Here is a 15,782-nt window from a genome sequence, read left to right on the forward strand (position 1 = left end):
AACACAAATATATTTCTTTTCAGTGACACAAGTTGTATCTTATTAAGTAAACATTTAATATTTTGTAGTATTTTATAGAAATTAGAACTTGTTTGACACTTGACAGTTAATACTACAGCTGTCATTAGTCTGTATTTCAATTTTAAATTTTAAAATTACAATTTGCAAATTGCATTGATTGTCCTATTTCGCCGCGTGCTTCTCCTGTTTTCGAGAAATTTTTCTTTGAAATCTTATTGGTGAGTATTTTTATTTAAAATACTGTTTTTGCGTATATTTTACTTATGGGAAATATTAATACTTAAACTTTAATGCTGCATATGACACGTTCAAACTCTTTCTATGATTCGTGATAAAAAATGACCTTGTTGTGTGCGTTGAAACTTCGATCTTAGTCATATTTGATATATTTCAATTTGATTTGAAAATGTTTGTTAATTTGCGATAATTATAAAGAAAATCACTATTAAATTCCTACTGGACTAACTAAACTAAACTATATGAATTTGTATATTTAAGTCGGTATTAGGGAGGTAAAGTGTAAACCTAGAGTGAGTCATAATCTACATACCTACATCTTATGTACTACATCGTAAATATATATTGTCTACTATGTTACACACACCTAGTATCTTATGTAGCTAATAGCTTACAACCAATATCGGTACATATATAAAGATAATGTATTTGCAATTAATTTTGTGGTTTCGAAATAAGGAAAGCTGATTTCGATTGCAATTATGCAATCGATACAATGTAGGAATAAAACTACAGTATAACAATAAAAGTAATTAAGGAAAATATAATAATTACCTTTTCTTAAAAAAATATATATTTTCACTGCCCTAGCCTAAAAAAATTAATATTTTCTTTCTTGATAAGACTACTAATAATTTTATTTATTAAATGCAAGAACAGTTAAGTTAGCCTTCTTGATTGACAGTAAGACATTTGAGAAATTATAAAATGGAAATTTTAAAGTTTCAAAACAAATGCAGAGAAAAAGCTGCTTACAAAAATTGTACTGAAAACAAGACTTCTGGTCACCAATACAATATATCTTATTGGGAATTTAATGAAACAAATTAGGAAATGGTACAAGTTCCTCCTATTAAATATTTTGATTGTATTCTTATATCAAACTCCCATGCCATATATATTTAATGATATGGAGACTTAAAAATTAATAAAATTTTCAATATGCTAATTTGTTTTACATTAATTAGAACTCTCCAGACCTAAAGTCTTATTATATTCATTAATTGTCTCTGATGAAACACAAACTAACTATTCATACTTATAAATGATAAATCCCTGTAATTGTTATGCTTGCTGTCTTGCTGGAATACTCACAATGATCTTCAACATATAAGCAATTATAATTAGTGCATGTAGACAAAAATCCATTTTTGAAAGTGAGTGAGTTTGACACACTTTTACACAAGACAAGAAACATAGATTTGCTCTGTTAGCTGTTTCTCTGTTAAACAGAATCTCCTATCCAATTCTTTTGTAAATTAACTATTACAGTAACACCTGCATATAAGGACACATAATAAGCATGCAATAGGTCTTTGCTTTGATAATGATGACAGTACAAATTTGTTACAAATCAAGATAAACAGTAAAGCCTTAAAAATAAGTATGACATAAGTAGATAAGATTTACTACTTGTGGCCCATGGTATCGCCTGCCTTAATTTAAGTTGCATTATGGCACTTCAGAAATGTCATTGTGCTACTTCATCATTACTTTGTTTTAGATTTTTTTTATATAGTATTTTGTCAAAGATTGTGATCCACTGGCTTTTTTTAGCAGTTTCAAAGAGAAACTAATGACTATTCCTGTTTTAGAAACATTACTTGACTATACTTCACTTCAATGTTGTGTAATGTTATGTAACCATTTTGGTAAATTCCCTTTCTGACACAAATATACAAAATATACTTTTTTTTTAATTTTAACCTGTTTCTGAGATCAGTGTGTTGTAAAGCTTTATCTTTAAAGATATTATCCGTGAATATTTTAAATTTTGTACTGTGTGTCTGGTAACAAGCGTCTAACTTTTGTTGGTCACAGTTCATAACAATTTCTCGTCAACCAAAATCTTCAGAATCAAGTCCACTCTACTCCCTTTATTTGAGCTTAATTTATCCCCCCTTTTTAATATTAACGTTCATAAGTGTACCTCGCTCCCACGGTGAATAAATAAAATGTGATCTAAACTTGCTATTTGAGTTAAACAAGATCGGATCATGAATGTGAATAATAATTTAATTAGTCGGCAAAATGACTTGATTGTTTTTAAATTTGCACAAGTCTCTATTAAATATTGTTAGTCATCCGTAAACGCTGTAGGATAGTTGCTAGAAATGCTGACGTCATCCTTACTTCATCATCCGTGGCCAATGACGAGGCTTTTTGTTTTGTCAGCTTGAATTTCCTCAGTCAACACAGTTTAGCTGGAGTTAGTTGTCAATTGTCAGTCGTGGCGAGCACCAGTGTTTGTGTTATAAATTATTACTATTGTTAAGAAAATAAATCTAGGTAAGACTTTATTAAAAACCTTGCGCAAATATCAATACGACATTATTTGTAAGCAGCTCGTTGCTTCGTAGTGCAATTAAGTTTTCCTACTTCTTTGAAAAGTTTTATGATATGAACCTACTAAGATCGGGTTTTTGTTTTGTATGGAAACCTTATATTAAGAACTCATACTGTTATATAAATGAGTTAAATCTATAGTTATGTAGTACAATAAAACAAATATGAAAAACTTTAATTTGGCATACGTAATATAGATTTGTTATTACCTATTTCCTCGTAAATAAAACTGGGGCTTTCCACACCGCAATATGTCAAATTAACTGTAAATTGGGAGAATTTATTTAGCTACACTGTATGTATATAACTTGTACTGAGGACTATTTACAACACCTTTCTCTTTTCATTTCCTCAAGGTTTGTTAACTTTTAGGTTATTTAGTTTAATAGTAGTGCGAAGAGGATCTTACGCTTACGATGAACGTATATTTTACGCTAAGTTGATTCATGAAATCACCTTGTCTCGATTTATTCCGGTTTTGTGAAGGTCAATATCGAGGGCCTCTGACGATAAATGTTTACTTGTTACAATTATTAGTATTTCTTTGTCATTTTGTGATAAAAATGCGTTCTACGTGATGCTTTACTTATGACGCAATATATAGGCGGCAGTTGAAAGATGTTATTTAAGGAAATACGAGATCAATAAAAACGTTATGTGAAATGTCTGCCTATTAAACTACCGACATGACGTTTTAACCCCAAAGTTTGTCTTGAGTCAGTATTATTTAAATTTTCGGACTTCGACTAGTAAGATTGGCGCGCACGCCTCAACCAAATCCTTAAATCATTACAGTGTATCTAATATCTCAAAAATCTAATTATATTTCAGTCACAAAATGGCCATCCACATCAAAGATTCCGACGACCTGAAGTCCAGGCTCACTGAGGCTGGAGAAAAGCTGGTGGTGATCGACTTCATGGCCACCTGGTGCGGACCTTGCAAGGTTATTGGCCCTAAACTAGAGGAGATCGCCAACGAGATGGCCGACTCACTTGTTGTTCTGAAGGTATAATTGCTATATTCCGTTGATTGTTAAATTATGTTAAAACTGCGGTGCAGCATTCGAACAACGAGTACGCTAAATTATGGGTTTTAGTGAAAATTTAATTTAAATAAAAACAGACGAAATTAAAGATACTATTTTATTATATAATACATAACTTGGCATATTTTTGCCGGATAACTCACTTCCAAATAATTATTGTTTGCCAACATATGCAGTTTTTAGTTGTCATCTATTCCATACAACAGGTGACACTTCGTTCATACAGATGGAAATAAAAATGTTTCTGTGTAAAAAAATCTACTTCACTTTATCTTTTGTGGTAATAATTTTGATTTGATAAGTTGCGAGTGGGACATGGAAATGGTATAGTAATTACCGACCCGCGGTGACCCAGTTATGCCTAATCAATAGGTTTTAGTCGGTTTCTAAGTTGGATAAATATTTATTTAGCAAAAGTCTATTTCTTTCTTATAGTCTTCATGGCCTTAAGAATGCGGATTAATATAAATGTTTGACTTTGGTCTTATAAACCAATAAATTAGTCGAGGTAATTTTTAAGCAGACTAAAAATTTCTGGTTTGGTAATATACCGCACAAATACATACATTATGATTGGAAAAATATATATGCTGTCGTATCAGGTTATCATAGAATTCTTATCTCTAAGATAGAATTTCGATAAATTAGTTACACTTGATAATGTGCGTTTATAGGTCGAGCAAATTGGCTAGTTATAGTAACTCAATAAAAAAATTACATTTTTCGTTATCAAATTTGGGTGGCAACAACCTTCTTTAAAGAGGATTTTAACGTATCTTTTCGATTACCGTCCTACATTTAAAATACTAGCCGTTATTTATTTGAATTGAATAGAAGTTTCTATATAACGTAGTTATATATAACGCTTTAATTACATAATGATTACATGTTACAAAATTGCTGAGATAATAAAATTGAATATGATAAAGAAAATGCTGCCTGCATAATATGATATGAAAAGAAAATGAGGCGTGTTACTGTCATGTACTTGCGAATATCAGTCGCCGGGCATTAGCGATAAACGAAATTAAAAATAGGTATTATTTCGTCAGCCGAACAATTGATTCATGTTTAATATAAGCATTGCATTTATGCAAACAACTTCATATGTCAATTCTAGAATAGTGGCCGTAAAATTACAGTATGAAACAATTGAACAGTTTAAATTTAGCACAGTAGAGTTATTTTACACTTTTACACACTTACTTTTATACCCTTTTCATTCTACACACCGTTTTAGCCTTTGTTTTAAATGTATGATTTGTAATAAAATATCTTTATTATCCAGCTCTAGGGTGTGTTTAACCGTCCATCGATACATTCGACGTATATATTATAGAAGTAAAAGTTATATCGCAAGGTATTTCTTCGATTTATTATTCTACTTATTAAAAGTTACGCTATTTGTTTAAGGTGGACGTTGACGAATGTGAGGATATCGCCACAGAGTACAACATCAACTCTATGCCCACCTTTGTTTTCGTGAAGAGTTCCAAGAAGCTTGAGGAGTTCTCTGGCGCCAACGCCGACAAACTAAGAAACACCATTCTTAAGCTTAAGTAAATTAATGCCGACCAAATGCCCCAGGCGGGCGAAATTTCTTAAAAAATAATATATTTTTTGTTACCACAAAATTTGGCATTTATGCTTCAAAAGATTTAGTATTTATACGCATTTACGAAACCCCATAACATCACAAAGTGTCTTAAATGTTTTGCACAAGAGCCATTGCGTTTGTCGAATTTTTCATTAATTACGTTAAAGTATTGTTACTTCAATAAATATATTTAAATTTGTGTTTTGTTTTTTTTATAATTACCTGCTCGGCTAAAATTTATAAACAAAGGAAAGAGAAACGACACTGCAGATTGGGATGGATTTTGACATGCTCCTGTCAGAATCCTCCGTGTTCATATTTCGACAGACCATCAAAGTCAAACTTGGGATTGCCAATGCAAAGTGCTGTAAATCGATGACTTGAGCGAGACTGAGCTGCGAATCTGGTCCCACCAACGAAATCGCTTGCACCAAATCCACAATAAATAAATATTTAAATTTTAATACTTTTCGCGATGACAACTTTGCAGCCCTCCTTTCTTTACGTCACTTGCAAGTTGTCAGATAAGTAAAATTTTAGATTAGTAGATTTTTTTACTTTCTTATCTTTTGTTGACGGGCGGCCATGTTTGATGGAGGTACTTAACCGGGTACAAGGTATCCCCCTGTTTATCAATCTGCCACACTAATCCAGAAATACCCGCTTGGGCTTCCCGACTATAGTACTTGACTTAACAAATTCTACATAACACTTACAATTGTATTGTAGTGGACCAATTCTGAATACGTACGAGTAAAAAATCTTATTTGTTATCTTAACAAAAACAATAGTAACCAGACTGTTTGACCGAAACAATGTTACTGTTTACACTTGCTAAAACTTAACCGCAACTCGGCTTAGTACGATCTTCGACCGCCTTACAATAACCCCTTCCTTAAACCCCCCCCCCCCCCCAGCTCTCTTTTCTCATCTTAAAACCTTAGTTTGTATAATTTAACTTATTATATTGTAAAAAAACCATTTATACCTTATATCGGATCAAGCATCGCTGGTATTTTATAACTACATCATTCTAGATAACTAGAATAATCCAAGCAAAATTTAAGGCAGAAATAAATAAAACAACACAATCCTTCAAATTTCTTTATTCATGTATGTACATTAAGTATTGAGATTTCACATAATTGCAATTTAAATAATAATTTAGTTATAGCAGGATATATGGAAGATAGTTGAACAATCTATAACTATACGAGTAAGTTAGTACAATGATACCTATATTTAACAAATTAATTTAGTTAATCACAATACGACCAATACTTAAAAATAGGTATCGGGCGATAGACAAAGTACTAAAACTGTTCTATCTCAAATCTGCCTAGGAAACAAAACACTAGTGAAGATAGCCTACTTTCTTGACATATGCTATATTCTACTTTGAACACATTCAGAAACACAAGGAAATGGACTCGCTTAAAATTAGTAAAAGCACGCTAAGTTAGCACAGATTAGACGAAATGCATTACTCATTTTTAGGTTAGAGTGTGTGATGTGCGACCCGCATTTTGCGTCATCTGTAAAATTAGTTGTTTCAAAGCATTACGTTATGGAAAGCAGAATCATATTTTGGGCTTCTTTAAATATATAGTTTGCATTTCGTTCACTAAATCAGATTATTAAAGGACTTTACTTACTTTTTAATACTCTTGAGATCAAACATCATTTCCGATTTTTATTAGCCTCATGAGCCGAAATTTATTAATAATTTTAGTTATAACTGGACTTATACAATAAATAAAAGTAATGTAAAATCCTTTATTATAAAAGCATAATGTACCTACGAAAGATAAGTGCAAAGGTACAGGAATACAAAAAGTATACAATTTTTCAACGAGTATAATTTATAATAAAAATTCCTTACATGTGAAATTTTTGTGAATGACTTTTTTTCGTCAAGTTTTGAATAAAATACTGAGTATAATCAGGAATGTTTACATAATACAATAAAGATCCTATGCAAGTTACACCAATACATTATATATAGGTTCAGTTCTTTTCGATACAATTTTATAAAAAAACTAATTTCACTAAAATAATAATCGATACAATTTAATCATAATGATTACACATATCTTTGGATACACGTCGATTTGAAAACGAGCAAAATGTATGAAAAAATCGTACAAAACCCACAAGCAGGTACGCCACCATTTTGTTTATAATGCACTAAACAAGATGGCGTTAGCCTATCTAAAATCTCATTTCTCTACATTTGCCAACTATAATTCTATTATTACACATTCGATAGATTTTGACAGTTCAAAGTTTTAACCCAAATATATAACAATAGAAATGACATTGACAAACGGTAAAACCTTATATGGACACGCTTACGTCACAAAAAGTAAACAAAAAGGACTAGATCATTAAAAATAAGTATAATACATTTACCGGCTAACATATTACATAATCACATAAATTACTGAGATAATTCTTTTGTGAATAAAATTAAGCTAACACATACAAAATTCAAATTAATTATAAGTAAATATATCAAATAAGTTTGACATCATTGACAACTGACAGTCGTGCTATACGTGATGACATTAGATCATGAAATGATGAAAAAGAAGGTGAAGGTTTTTGTACTCAATATACAAAAGAAAGTGGCAGTGTTTTATTTTATATTGTTTCGGCACTAAACCCGCTAATAGCCTATATATATTAAGGGATAAATTGTCCACGAGCTTGAAGCATTAATATTTCATTATTTTGACTATACAAAAAGAGATTACAAGTACCAATTCATATATAAGGTATTTTTTAATTTGACCAAATTGCGCATAGTTTTTTTTCTATTATGTTTACCGATCACCGTAATTGGTTAACATGGAAGCGTAGACAGTCTTACTGTCCTAGTTTACGTTAAGAATTTTAAATGAATCACTACTTTAAAAGTTGAAAATTGGGGTATACCTTTATAGTATACCAAAAATAAAACTGGTGAATATTTAGATACGGAATAAACTTTCTTAAAATACAAGCATGTATAACTTTAATTACTTTACTAGCGATTTATAATTGAATATAAATTTACACTACGACTGTTGCGTTGTAAATGAGAAAATCTAATCAATTCCATTTAATTGCTTACGAAACATTTATACAGTATACATATTTCTATTGTAAAATCTAAGTAGTTTTTTTTACATCCATAATGGATAAATAATGAGACGAATGATGTCGAATAATATTTTCAGCCTAAACCTTCCCGGGAAAACGCTTACAACGCAACAGTGTCATGAACAATCTTTACACATTTCGGTTATATTAGAGAATATAAGAGACTAATTGACCTAGAAGCCACATTCGATAGTCTATACTAAAAATTATTATCGAGTCATTGGAAGGTTATACTCGTGCGGACAATTCGAAAATATTTTTCTTAAAACCAATTAAGCCTAATACAAAAATACCAATTGAAAGATAAAAATTGTGTTGAAAATTTATAATACTTTCGAATCGCCACACGCTTTTAAATATAATTTCATTATAATCATAATGATATAAATAAAAACCATATTTCGTTATGGTCTCCCAGTATTATAGGAGAAACATTTTCATAAACAAAGATTCTATTTTTAATCATTGCGATATAGTTTTTCTACGGTGTTACGCTTTATGTTACACTTTGTCTATTGTTTTGTCGCCCCTTTAACGTCATGACGACAAATGAATGGATTATATTTATATCACTATTAACTCTTTTACACTTAGGAACCAATATAGAAAATATTATGCAATACGTCCAAGATTCATCATTGATAAGGTGGGTTTAGTCATTAGTAGGTAACTATTAGTTAGTAGCAATTCTGTTGTACCAAACTTAACCGTTATAGCATATTTATAAATGTAAGTTACCGAAGCATATTATTAGACTTAAAGCTAACAAGACATATCAAGCTATTGGTGATTTATTGAACAGTGTTCGTCTAGTGGTCTTAACGTACGACTCTCCGAGATCTTATGTTCGATACCAGTGTACGCGTGGGCGTCCATGCGCCCATTTAAGACGTACATACGGCGAAGGTAAATATCTTAAGGAAATCTACATAAGACACAAAAAAGCATGTGTCAAGCATAGGATCACCTATTTAAGTAATAAGTAAAATAAATGATGACGAAACAGATACTTATCTGAGGGTCGGACCTAAAAGTTTGTAGGGCCACTGTTCACTCAATAAAACACACGAGGAAAAAAGATCAGCTTAACCGTACAAAACTCGTGAAATTATTAACTGATATCTTAAATAGTTCAGGTGCTATGTCAAAGCTACTCTAACAACATCTGAATACGTGAAACAAAAGAATGGGAATCGCCTAGCATAGACAAGCTTTTTATACGGAAATCTAGCGATATGTCTATGGGTCCAAAGTTAATATTAATCCAAACTAATTAAGTAATTTTAGTACAACAGCGTAGCACCTCGGTTCTTTATAAATACAGACGAATAAATTACGAATAATCTTGGACTAAACTAAAAATAACACACGATGTAAATAAATAATTTTTAAATAATAAAGAATATACAAAAGTAAATTAAACTAATGTACATATACACAAAAATCATATCCAATTAGTTCATTGTAAAATGTCTTCTATTAAACCTTGTCAAATTCAAAACTTACACTTAATACGTAATTATTTTCAAATATGTGATGGTGTTTTGTCAATTTTGAAATGCTTCAACGTCCTTTACAATCGGTAATGATAAAGGATTACGTATACGACCTTATAAAACATGGACTAGACATAGTACTGTTTGTGGTTATGGCTGTTAATAAACCTTGTGACCATGATACTACTAGGTTTAGTCCACGTGATAAGGCCGATCAAATCTTATAGAATATTCCCGAATATTTTATAGGGTTTAAACAAGTTTCACAGTAAAAATAGCAGATTTTGCCGTAAACGTGCTTCCGTGTTTGAGATAATTAGCAATATAATACTAAATTAATATCCTTTACTAGTAGACATTAATTTGAAACATAGCATAAGACTGATATTTATAATTTCGAAGTTAATACGTGCGAGAGAGACAAAAGAGTCACATCTCTCTTTTAAGAGTATTGTCAAAATGAGAGTTCATTCGCTATAGACTTATATAAGTTGTCATGGCAACGTTTTAGGTTCGATTATAATCTCCTAAAGGTTTATAAGCGAGTGACGTCACCGTCGTAACGTCAGCAGAAGCAAGCGTACAGCTTCGAGAGATCGACGCCCCAATACGCGTCTAGTTGGCTCCTATAAATATATAATACATTTAATTTAAAAAGTGGATCAATTAGCTTAAAAAAATACTTTACACTAGCATTATAAAGAAAGATTAGATTGATGTAAGTTAATAAGGGGCCGTTCAATGAAATTCAATGAAAAATTATGCAAAACATTAAACAATATTTTCTTTTGAGAGCCTTCCTCAGTTTAGTGAAGGCTCCATCCATTGTAGTATCGATTTTAGGAACCACGGGTTGGAACTGAAAAAATATTTATGTCCCAGGACGAAGAAAAACAGAATACGGACGAAGCCGCAATATATTTAGAAAATTTTACTATCCTTCAATCACGTTAAGTACGAAATGTGTTTGTTTATCATTACCGGAATTCAATATTTTTTTGTATTAAATTCGTCAGTTAGTTTTTAATGAATTTTGTATATAATATCTATTGAAACACAGCGTCAAAACTGAGGTCTAATACTTACGATCATGTATCATGTCCGTGATGCGCGTGAGTGGGTGAAGCGGCACAGCTGCTATCAGACTGACCTCCCTCCATACTCTCTGTTCCCACCTGTAACACGGTTTAGATTAATACGAAATATTCGATAATTTTCTGTTCAAAATTATACAATACATAAAGTCTGTTACTGAATAACTTTGGATTATAGAAAGAAAAAGTATTTTTTTATTAATTCAATGTCTTCTCGCAGTTAAGTTATAGGAACTTATTTGACCTCCCAAAGCCCTCAATGTACACATAATAAATACATTTCTCGGTCGGTTTCAAAAACCATTTCCGTGCATACAAATCCGTAATATTTATTTATTTCCTTGTTTCCTATTTTTACAGTAACATAATACAATAGACAACTTGTTAATATAAAAATTTAACTATAAACAAAACAAGAAAACAAACCTAAAACGCTTTAAACAACAGTCAATATCTTTCATAACGACATCGAAGAGCATAACAGCTGTTATTATGTACCTAATACATAGAATTCAGCCAGGAACTTTGAATTTGGTCAATATAACCGGTATGTTCTTCTAAACAATGTCATCGTAAACGGTTTTGACTGCAATTCTAAACATGTATTGTAGTGTAGGGAATCGAACCCTTCATGTTATACGTCATATTTACAATATTTTAATTACGATCATAGCACTCAAAGCAACCTTAGTCAAAAGTACTTCGAACTTGGTAGAACATTTGAGGAATCTCTTAAATGTCTAATTTATTACATACATACATCATCCGAGTACAGCATATGTCCATTATAAGCAAAAGTCAAACAAAGTTTATTTGGGATTTTATCAAAGTTAATAAAAAAATCGATAATATCGCGCGATAAATCAACTCACATCAATGTTAATATTAGGGTTACGATCGAATTTCGACCAGTGTACCTTAAGTACATCGTGAAGCGAGCTCATACTGCCCAGACTGAGGGGCGTGATGGATCTCTCCAGCAAAGATCCGCTGCCCGCAGATCCACCACCCACGGACCTACAAATTTCAAAATTGCATCAATTCCTAATAAGTCATTTAGAGAAATGATTCTCTCAAAATCTACATAACCGATTTTGATAAAACTTGGGACTGTTCCTTGAGTACTTAAGAAAATAGCACACTTGCTTGGAAGCCTAAATCGATTTTATCATATGTATTACTTAAATATCCAATTCCAAGCCTTTAATTCGTTAAAATTATCGATGAACTAAGACTATTAAAAAAAACACAGAAACACAATCGAAGTAAATCAACGACTATTTGAATTAAATTTCTAAATTATATAACATAATGTAATGTAACAGTTATTTCAAAAAATATCCAGACCAGGCTTTTATAAGAATGTCAAGTCACATATGGATGATAAACGTTTTGTGTATATATATTTAATTAATTTTTTTAAAAACCAGTGACTACCCTTTCGAATACAAACTTAAATGTTCCAATATTTTTTTAAGGAACCAGTCATATAAATAACTTAAAATAGGCATTATTAATAATGACTTAGTTAGAATTTTTGATAAAACTCTCCAATCTTTAAATTATATTAAGGTATCCTCACCTATCCATAGGGCGATGTGAGAGCGGCGGGGAGGGGGGTGCTTCTGTGGGCGGATCTCTCGATCTTCCCGACCGCCATGAACCTATAAACATACATTCAATGTAGGTACACAAGTATTGTGAAAAACAAAATAGGATGCTTTTGTTCAGTTGCCATTAGTTATTTAGTTAATTTAGACGCCATACCATTATATGACCCAGTTGGATGTGAGACTGTTAGCGGTGAGGTCCGTTTGCTGCTGTCTCTACTGCTGTACATCTATAAAAAAAACAATCGTATAATCATTATATATATATATAATAAGCTGAAAAATCTCAAGTGATGATGTAAGTGATCGCTGGTTTTCCGCTATAAAGGCGTATGGTGTGGTCGTTCTCACTTCTTCAGCGCTCCAGATATAGACGTTTTACTTATAATTATTATTGTTTGAATAGTTGTTTAAAAATTAATAGATGTAGCAGTGAAATCTTTTTTTAATAATGTTATTTTTTAATTGCTAATTATATAGAATAATGTATAGACTTTTTTATGCAAGAATTCAGTAATAATGTTAATAATAAACTTAAAACAAAAACAGTTGTGTAACGGGAACCTTTACACAACTGTTTCGGGCTTTAGTGACGCTGCAGGCACGGATGCATTAATTTTAATTGCATATTTATATATATACAATTTTGATAAAACGTAAAAATTACCCAAAGTTTGGCTTTAGAGCACGTTCTCTATGTCAAATGACATTACAGTGACTAGTGTTGCTAGTAATAATAATTATTTTTAAATAAATTATATTAATCCAATAAAACATAATATCAGTAGCCAAGCAACTCTTCCGCGTATTTTGTCGACGTTACATCTAAAGAACAAAGACTAGATATTTATTTTTCGTACCAGCCTAGGCAAGATGTCCAAAATATTTTGTCTACAGGTCCTCATTACTAACATAAAAGTAGGGGTTATTATATACAATTTTTTCTTTAAATTAACATTCATACCTATTTAGAATTGTTTTGCAAACATTGTAATAAGGAATTATATATGTTCTAGTCAGTTTGTGTTCGCTTCAACAAATTCTATTTAATTTGTATTTTAATCCAATAAATAGATAATAATAATAATCAATGGCGCTACAACCTCTTTAGGTCTGAGCCTCAGATTTCTGATCTGTTTCATGATCAATTGTTAATCTAATAGGCAAGCAGAAGATCAGCCCAGCCAGATTCTGTGCCTGACGCACGCCGTCGACTTTTTGGGTCTAAGGCAAGCCGGTTTATTCACGATGTTTTCCGAGCGAATGTTAAATGTGCACATAGAAAGAAAGTTGGTGCACGGCCAGGTATCGAACCTACGACCTTAGGGATGAGAGTCGCACGCTGAAGCCACTAGGCCTATAAGTAGATACATTATAAGTAGATACATTATTTATTCATTATATTTTCACCGCCACATTGCGAAAAGGAGTATGTACTTTATAATAAACTTAACTTTCACAAAAAAATCTATAAGTCAGGTAGTCTGGTAACAGTGTAATATTTATGTCATCTGTTATGTCAATTAATTAAAAAAAAACTTTTTAAGATAGTATTGTCAATCAATGAAATTCTACTATCATTTACCTGATGATGATCATGATCATCAGCTGTCTCCAAGGTAGTGGGTAAGTCTAGCAGCCTCTGAGAGCGAATACCATCTCCAGGGCCCATATGGGAGACATGAGCGAAGTTCGTGGGCGCCGATATTAGACGGGAACGACGCTCCGATCTAAACAAAAAAAAATTGGTAGTTAAAATTCCAAATACATAGGTGATTAAAGCAAATAGCTGAAGCTTAAAAGTCCGGAATTCGAACTCGTAATAAAAAATTAAATGAATTATGAAAGATTGTTTGCGTTAACTACTGAGTACAAAAGTACTGTAGTGATAAATTAAGCTTATATATCTAGTGAGCCTAGGTTCGATTTTCAAAAAAAAAAATCAATCAAGAAGATTCTTAAAATCAATTTTAATTTAAATAAAAAACATTAAACTGTAAACAGACGCGAATGTGGGTGGGTCCACATCCAATGCATCATAGATTTATATAAATAAAATAACTTACAATCTATTATGAGCTTCGATCGCTTGATGAGATTGCTCCCTCACAGAATACCGTCGTTTGTTACTGCCATACGTGGCCGTTTCAAGATTAAGGGGACCCTCTGAAAAATTATATGAAAATATAATTAAGATCCTACTTATAAAATGTATTTTATAAATGTAAATATTTTAAACTTGACATTAAAAAAAAACATACTTTAGCCTATCTTATAGACATAAAAACTTGAAAGATAAATTATTTAACTTACGAGTTACGAGCGGTCGTAGATAGACGAGATACGGCGTAGTATCCGTAGAGAATGGGAACCCGTTGCCTCCGCTACCTCCCGCAGCACAAACCCATCCGCCTTCATCTAAGGGCTTTGCGTTTGCTGAAAAAGATTTAATTTTGTAAGTAACAACTCCCTTTATATGGCCATTACTTTCAACAGATTTTTTTTTATTTTTAAACACAGAGTAAGTAACGATAGCAATATCTGTCTCAAACCGCTGACGGAATTGTTTGAAACGAATTTATGAACACAGACAGTTTCATTTTAGACTTTTTTTTGTTATTATATTAAGATAAAGTATTAAGCAAGCAGATTTACGGCAATTTATCCCTCCCCCTTACTCTTGTCAGCGAAAGTAAGCAAAGCTCTCAACAATAATAGTACATAAACGTATTAATTTTTTGTAGGAATTCTCGAGAATGCATTTTGTTTTCAAACATAGAAAATGTGTAAAAAGTAAATAATTACTGTTGACGTAATCACCAAATATGAAAATCAAAGAATTCCCTCCCCTAACGTTCCCTCCCCTCCTCTCCCTTAAACGGCCACATATTCACTTAAAACAAAATTTTGATATAAACTTAATGGGATTTTATCTCCTTGTTTGTTCTATTCTCTATGGTCCTAGGTAAGGCAAACGAACAGTTATGTTCAGAGACAACAGTCCCTATACAACAACAGCTTTCATTTAAATTTTCTAAAGTGGTTTCTTTCAAAGATAGGTTAGGATTGTAAGTTAATATTTTATAGCGAAGTCCTTTATAGTCATTCAACTATCACTATGCCTGTAGTATCCTGTCTGTATCCTCACGCACTCTTAGAACTACAAAAACATAAAATTAATTAAAAATA

The 15,782-nt window shown here is 31.7% G+C and overlaps 2 protein-coding genes across 10 annotated transcripts in view; one reads left to right on the forward strand and one right to left on the reverse strand.

Moving 5' to 3' along the window:
* Positions 1-89: 89 nt before the first annotated feature.
* Positions 90-5,448, forward strand: LOC123720472 (thioredoxin-2). Of its 2 annotated transcripts, none has more exons than XM_045677087.1 (3): positions 90-239; positions 3,436-3,613; positions 5,066-5,448. In XM_045677087.1, exons 2-3 carry the CDS (start codon positions 3,443-3,445, stop codon positions 5,213-5,215), a joined length of 321 nt encoding a protein of 106 aa, XP_045533043.1. In that variant the 5' UTR covers positions 90-239; positions 3,436-3,442; the 3' UTR covers positions 5,216-5,448. The 2 variants fall into 2 exon arrangements, with proteins under 2 accessions (XP_045533043.1, XP_045533044.1); XM_045677088.1 differs by lacking the exon at positions 90-239 and adding an exon at positions 2,441-2,547.
* Positions 5,449-6,348: 900 nt separating this feature from the next.
* The window catches only part of LOC123717145 (serine/threonine-protein kinase Genghis Khan), a 44,182-nt gene continuing 34,748 nt past the window's right edge, over positions 6,349-15,782 (reverse strand). For 7 of the 8 annotated variants that reach the window (XM_045673003.1, XM_045673012.1, XM_045673053.1 and 4 more), the window contains 8 exons: positions 14,907-15,029; positions 14,660-14,759; positions 14,179-14,323; positions 12,751-12,823; positions 12,566-12,647; positions 11,856-12,000; positions 10,976-11,064; positions 6,349-10,515 (listed from right to left, as the gene is read on the reverse strand). In XM_045673003.1, coding sequence (XP_045528959.1) covers positions 10,978-11,064; positions 11,856-12,000; positions 12,566-12,647; positions 12,751-12,823; positions 14,179-14,323; positions 14,660-14,759; positions 14,907-15,029 — 755 coding nt within the window. In that variant the 3' untranslated portion in view covers positions 6,349-10,515; positions 10,976-10,977. The remainder of the gene's footprint in view (positions 10,516-10,975; positions 11,065-11,855; positions 12,001-12,565; positions 12,648-12,750; positions 12,824-14,178; positions 14,324-14,659; positions 14,760-14,906; positions 15,030-15,782) is intronic. The other variant, XM_045673029.1, reaches the window with a different exon arrangement.

The sequence above is a fragment of the Pieris brassicae genome, chromosome 2, assembly GCF_905147105.1.
Source record: "Pieris brassicae chromosome 2, ilPieBrab1.1, whole genome shotgun sequence".
Classification (NCBI taxonomy): domain Eukaryota; kingdom Metazoa; phylum Arthropoda; class Insecta; order Lepidoptera; family Pieridae; genus Pieris; species Pieris brassicae.